General features: G+C 41.6%; 1 protein-coding gene across 2 annotated transcripts in view; it reads left to right on the forward strand.

Moving 5' to 3' along the window:
• The window catches only part of STPG2 (sperm tail PG-rich repeat containing 2), a 669788-nt gene that overhangs the window by 388353 nt on the left and 274860 nt on the right, over window positions 1-6575 (forward strand). Inside the window, exon 13 of one of the 2 annotated variants that reach the window (XM_017875499.1) lies at window positions 3646-3718. The exons of the other annotated variant lie outside the window; for it this stretch is intronic. Within the exon in view, the coding sequence (XP_017730988.1) occupies window positions 3646-3666 (21 nt within the window). The 3' untranslated portion in view covers window positions 3667-3718. Of the gene's footprint in view, window positions 1-3645; window positions 3719-6575 lie in introns of those variants that run through there. 2 annotated transcript variants of the gene reach the window in all.

The following is a 6575-nucleotide window of genomic DNA, read 5'->3' on the forward strand; positions in this document are numbered from 1 at the left end:
ATATAGTGTGTATATATAGTATATATATAGTATGTATTATATATAGTATATATATATTCTATTAGTTTTGTCCCTCTAGAGAACCCTGACTAATACAGATTTTGGTAACACAAGTGTTTCTAGAAGAGTAGAGTATTAAGGATCGAGTTCTTTTGCTGGTTTTGGGGTTTCTGGAGTTGGTTGCTTAGTATGATTAGATCCCAAAATGGTAAGACTCTACTTCTAATAATATGGAGAACACTGATAGTCCTTGGCATGAACTGTTTAGAGAGTTATGCAAAATAAATGCATTTGACACTCCTGATTCACTGCTTGTGAGAAGCAAGGAGTCTATGACTCTATGCATAATACTTTTGACCATATGTGGAGAATCAAGGAACATAATGAAGCTGGTTGGTTGCTCCAAACTTCAGTGGACAGAGTGATGAAAGAAAATGATGAATCTGGGGATTCTAACTCCTGGCTTCAGAAGCAGATACTCAGTCTCAAATCTGCTAAGATTGCCCTGAGTGAGAGTCTTACCTCCTACAGAGAAAGACCTGAAATTGTGGAAAAACAGACACAGCTCTTATCATGCAAGTGGCTCACGTGCAATGAAAGGTGCATGCACAGCCTCACCAGGTGTCTACTGTTAAAGTGAGGGCATTGATTGGAAAAGAATGGAACCCTACAACTTGGAACCGGGATGTGTGGGAGGATCCTGATGAAACTGGGGACACTGAGCTTGTAAATTCTGATGAAGCTTTTTTTTGCCAGAACAAACAGCTTCACCATCACCAGTAGTGGCAATATCTCCTCTTTGACCCATGCTGCCATCAGCCATTCCATCTTTGTCTCAGGAGATAAACCCTGCACTGCCTGAGGCAACAGTGATGGCCTCTGGTGAGGCTGTTGCCAGGCAAGATAATGTTGATTCTCTTCAGGAGCCACCCCTAATGCCCCTATTTGCTTCTAGACCTATAACTAGATTAAAGTCCCGGCGGGTCACTAGAGGTGTGGTTGAGAGTGTGACCCATGAAGTGGTGTGTTACACTTGAAAAAACTGCTTGGGTTTTTAACTTATATAAACAGAAATCTGGAGAACAGGCATGGGAATGGATATTAAGGATGTGGGATAATGTTGGAAGGAACATGGAGTTGGATTAGGTTGAATGTATTTATTTGGGCCCACTAAGTGGGGACTCTGCATTTAATGTTGCAGCTCAGGGAGTTAAAAAAGGTTCTAATAGCTTATTTGCTTGGTTAGCTGAAATATGGATTAGAAGATGGCCCACTGTAAGCGAGCAGGAAATGTCTGATATCTCTTGGTTTGATGTAGAGGAAGGGATCCAAAGGCTTAGAGAGGTTGGAAAGGTGGACTGGATTAGTCACTTTAGACCTACTCATCCCAGCTGGGAGGGTCCAGAAGATATCCCTTGAACAATGCATTGTGAAACAGATTTATGAGGGTAGTACCTGCATCTTTGAAGAGCTCTGTAATTGCTCTTCTCTGTATGTCATAGCTAACAATGGGAACCACCGTCACTCAACTACAAAATTTAAATATAATGAGAGTAATTGGATCCCAAGGTGGCAAGGGCCAAGTGGTGGCACTCAACCGTCAAAGGCAAAGTGGACATAGCTACTACAATAGACAGAAGAGACAAAGCAGCAGTCATCAATAGTCTGACTTATGTAGAGCTATGGGATTGGCTAATTAATCATGGTTTTCCTAGAAGTGAAATTGACAGGAAGCCTACTGCATTCCTACTTAATTTATATACGCAGAAACCTTCTAGGTCGAATGGACAAAAGACTAATTTGAATTATAAAAACAGAATCATGGCCCCTCAATCAATTTCCAGACTCGAGTAGGTTTACAGACCCAGAACCCCTTGAATGATGGGGAGGCTGGGTCCTCTGGAGGGAGGACCCCACTACACTACCGACAATTTATGCTGTTAATCTTTTTTCTGTCCTTCACCATGGAGACCTCTGGTTAACTGTGCATTGGGGAAAGGGAAATTATCAGACATTTTGGAGACTGCTAGACACTGGCTCTGAGCTGACATTGATTCCAGGGGACCCAAAATGTCATTGTGGTCCTCCAGTTAAAGTAGAGGCTTTTGGAGGTAAGATAATTAAAGGGGTTTTAGATCAGGTCCGACTTACAGTGGGTCCAGTGGGTCCTTGGACTCATCTTGTGGAGATTTTCCCAGTGCCAGAATGCATAACTGGAATAGACATACTTAGCAGCTGGCAGGACCCCCACATTGGTTCCCTGAATGGTAGAGTGAGGGCTACTATGGTGGGAAAGGTCAAATGGAAGGCATTAAGAGCTGCCTCTACCTAGAAAAATAGTAAATCAAAAACAATATTACATCCCTGGAGCAATTGCAGAGATTAGTGCCACTATCAAGGATATGAAAGATGCATGGGTGGTGATTTCCATCACATCCCCATTCACCTGTCCCATTTGGCCTGTGCAGAAGACATGTGGATCTTGGAGAATGACAGTGGATTATTGTAAGCTTAACCAAGTGGTCCAATTTCAACTGCTGTACCCAATGTGGTTTCATTGATTTGAGCAAATTAACACATCTCCTGGTACTTGCTATGCAGCCATTGACTCAGGAGATGCCTTTTTCTCCATTCCTGTCCATAAGACCCACTGGAAGCAATTTGCCTTCAGCTGGCAAGGCCAACATTATACCTTTACAGTCCTACCTCAGGGGTATATCAACTTCTCACTTTGTGTCATAATGTTATTTGGAGAGACCCTGATCACTTTTCACTTCCGTAAGGTATCACACTGGCCTATTACACTGATGACATTATGCTGATTGGATCCAGTGAGCAAGAAGTAGGAAACACACTGGACTTATTGGTGAGACATTTGCATGCCAGAGAATGGGAAATAAATCTGACTAAAATTCAGGGACCTTCTCCCTCAGTAAAATTTCTAGGGATCCAGTGGTGTGGGGTCTGTTGAGATATTCCTTCTAAAGTGAAGGGTAAGTTGCTGCATTTCACCCCTTCTACAACCAGGAAAGTGGCACAATGCCTACTGGGCCTATTGGCATTTTGGAGACAACACATTCCTCATTTGGGTGTGTTGCTCTGGCGCATTTGTTGAGTGACACAAAAAGCTGCCATCTTGGAGTGGAGTCCAGTACAGGAGAAGGCTCTGTAACAGGTCCAGGCTACTGTACAAGCTGCTCTGCCTCTGCGGCCCTATGACTCAGCAGATCCAATTGGTTGTGGTGTCAGTGGCAGATAGGGATGGTGACTGGAGCCTTTGGCAGCCCCCCATAGGTGAATCACAGCGGAAGTCTCTAGGATTTTGGAGCAAGCCCCTGCCATCTGCAGATACCTACTCTCCTTTTGAGAGACAGCTCTTGGCCTGTTACTGGGCTTTGATGGAAACTGAACGTTTGACTATGGGTCATCAAGTCACCACAGAACCTGAACTGCCTATCATTAACTGGGTACTTTCTGACCCATCTGTCCATAAAGTGGGTCATGCACAACAGCATTCCATCATCAAATGAAAGTAGCATATAAGTGATCAGGCTTGAGCAGGTCCTGAAAGCACAAGTAAGTTACATGAAGAAGTGCTCAAATGCCCATGGTCTCCACTGATGCCACATTGCCTCCTCTCCCCAGGCCTGCACTGTTGCATCTTAAGCAGGCACCACCCGAAAGTGGACAGCTGCAGCACTACAGCCTCTTTCTAGGACATCCTTGAAGGACAGCAGTGAAGAGAACTCTTCTCAGTGGCAGAACTTTGAGCAGTGCACCTCGTTATGCACTTTGCCTGGAAGGAGAAATGGCCAGATGTGTGATTATATACTGATTCACGGACTATAACCAATGGTTTGGCTGGATGGTCAGGGACTTGGAAGAAGCATAAGGAAATTGGTGATAAAGAAATCTGGGGAAGAGGTGGGTGGATGGACCTCTCTGAGTGGTCAAAAATGGTGAAGATATTTATATCCCATGTGAGTGCTCACCAGTGGGTCACCTCAACAGAGGAGCAGTTTAGTAATCAATTAGATAGTATGACCCTTTCTGTGGACACCACTCAGTCTCTTTTCCCAGCCACCTCAGTTATCGCCCAATGGGCCCATGAAAAAAGTGGCCATGGTGGCAGTGATGGAGGTTATGCATGGGCTCAAGAACATGGACTTCCACTCACCAAGGCTGACCTGGCTCTGGCCACTGCTGAGTGCCCAATTTGCCAGCAACAGAGTCTGACACTGACCCCTCAATAAAGCCCGTTTCCTCAGGGTGATCAGCCAACTACCTGGTGGCAGGTTGTATTGGACCTCTTCTGAAAGGGCAGAGGTTTGTCCTTGCTGGAATAGACACTTACTCAGGATATGTGTTTGTCTATCCTGCACGCAATGTTTCTGCCAAGACTATCATCAGTGGACTCACAGAATGCCTTATCCACTGTCATGGTATTCCACACAGCATTGCCTCTGACCAAGGCACTCACTTTATGGCTAAAGAAGTGTGGCAGTGGGCTCATGCTTATGGAGTTCACTAGTCTTACCAAGTTCCCCATAATCCTGAAGCAGCTGGACTGATAGAATAGTGAAAAGGCCTTTTGAAGTCACAATTACAATGTCTATTGAGCACTTTTTAATGTTTATTGGCTATTCGTGTTTGTATAACTTCTCTTGAGAACTGTCTACTCTCGTCCTTTGCCCACTTTTTGATGGGATTGTTTTCTTTTGTCTTGCTGACTTGTTTTAAGTTCCTTGTAGATTCTGAATACTAGTCCATTGTCAGATGTATAGATTGGGAAGATTTTCTCCCACTCTGTGGGTTGTGTGTTTACTCCGCTGATTATTTCTTTTGCTGTGTAGAAACTTTTTAGTTTAGTTAAGTCCCACCTATTTATCTCTTTTTTTATTGTGTTTGCTTTTCTGTTCTTAGTCATGAAGTCTTGGCCTAAGCCAGTGTCTGAAAGGGTTTTCCCGATGCTATCTTCTGGAATTTGTATGGTTTCATGACTTAGATTCAAGACTTTGATCCATCTCAAGTTGATTTTTCTATAAGGTAAGAGATGAAGATTCAGTTTTCTTCTGTGTGTGGCTTGCCAATTTATTACAGGACCATTTGTTGAATAGGGTGACCTCTCCACACTTCATGTTTTTGTTTGCTTTGTCAGAGATCAATTGACTGTAAGTATTTGGCTTTATTTCTGGGTTCTCATTTATGTTTCATTTGTCTATGTGCCTATTTTTATGCCAGTAACATGCTGTTTTGGTGACTGTGGCCTTATAGTATAGTTTGAAGTCGGCCTCCAGATTTGTTCATTTTGCTTAATCTTGCTTCGGCTATGTCAGGTCTTTTTTTGGTTTCATATGAAATTTAGGATTGTTTTTTCTAGTTCTATAAAGAATGATGGAGTCTCCACACACAATACAGTTTGATGGGAACTGTATTGAATTTGTAGATTGCTTTGGCAGTGTGATCATTTTCACAATGTTGGTTCTATGTATCTATGGACATGGAATGTATTTCCATTTGTGATGTCTTTGATTACTTTCAGCAGTGTTTCATAGTTTTCCTTGCATAAGTCTTTCACTTCCTTGGTTAGGTATATTCCTAAGTAGTTTTTTTTTTTTTTTTTTTTTTTTTTATGTATTTTAAAAGGGGTTGTGTTCTTGATTTGATTCTCAGCTTGATAAGTGTTGGTGTATAGCAGACTACTGATTTGTTTACATTAATATAGTACCCTGAAACTTTGCTGAATTCATTTTTCAGTTCTAGGAGCTTTTTGGGTTTTCTAGGTATACTGTCATCTCATCAGCGAACGGCAACAATTTGACTTCCTCTTTACCAATTTGAATGAAGAAATAAATTTCCTTCTCTTGTCTAATTGCTCTGACTAGGACTTCCAGCACTGTGTTGAATAGAAGTGGGGAAAGTGGGCATCCTTGTCTTGTTCCAGTTCTCAGGAAGAATGCTTTCAACCTTTCCTCATTCAGAATAATGTTGGTTGTGGGTTTGTCATAAATCACTTTTATTACCTTAAGGTATGTTCCTTCTATGCCGATTTTGCTGAGGGTTTTAATCACAAAGCGATGCTGGATTTTGTCAAATGATTTTCTGTATCTATTGAGATGATCATCTGATTTTTGTTTTTAATTCTGTTTATGTGGTGTATCACACATATTGACTTGCAGATACTAAAGCATTCCTACAACCCTGATATGAAACCCACTTGATCATGGTGGATTTTTTCTTTTTATATGCTTTGGGGTTTGGCTAGCTAGTTTTTTTTTTTTTTTTTTTTTTGGGTTGGTGTTATTTTTTTTTTTTTTTTTTTTTTTTTTTTTTTTTTTTTTTTTAGGATTTTGCATTTATGTTCATCAGGGACATTGTTCTGTGGTTTTCTTTTTTTGTTATGTCCTTTCATGGTTTTGCTATTAGGTTGACATTGGTTTCATGGAATGATTTAGGGAGGATTCCCTCTTTCTCTGTCTTTTGGAATAATGTCAATAAGATTGGCGCTAATTCTGCTTTGAATGTCTCATAGAATTCAGCTGTGAATCTGTCTGCCTCTGGACTTTTTTTGTTGG

Source organism: Rhinopithecus bieti, unplaced genomic scaffold (assembly GCF_001698545.2).
Source record: "Rhinopithecus bieti isolate Rb0 unplaced genomic scaffold, ASM169854v2 scaffold_6708, whole genome shotgun sequence".
NCBI classification, from domain to species: Eukaryota; Metazoa; Chordata; class Mammalia; order Primates; family Cercopithecidae; genus Rhinopithecus; species Rhinopithecus bieti.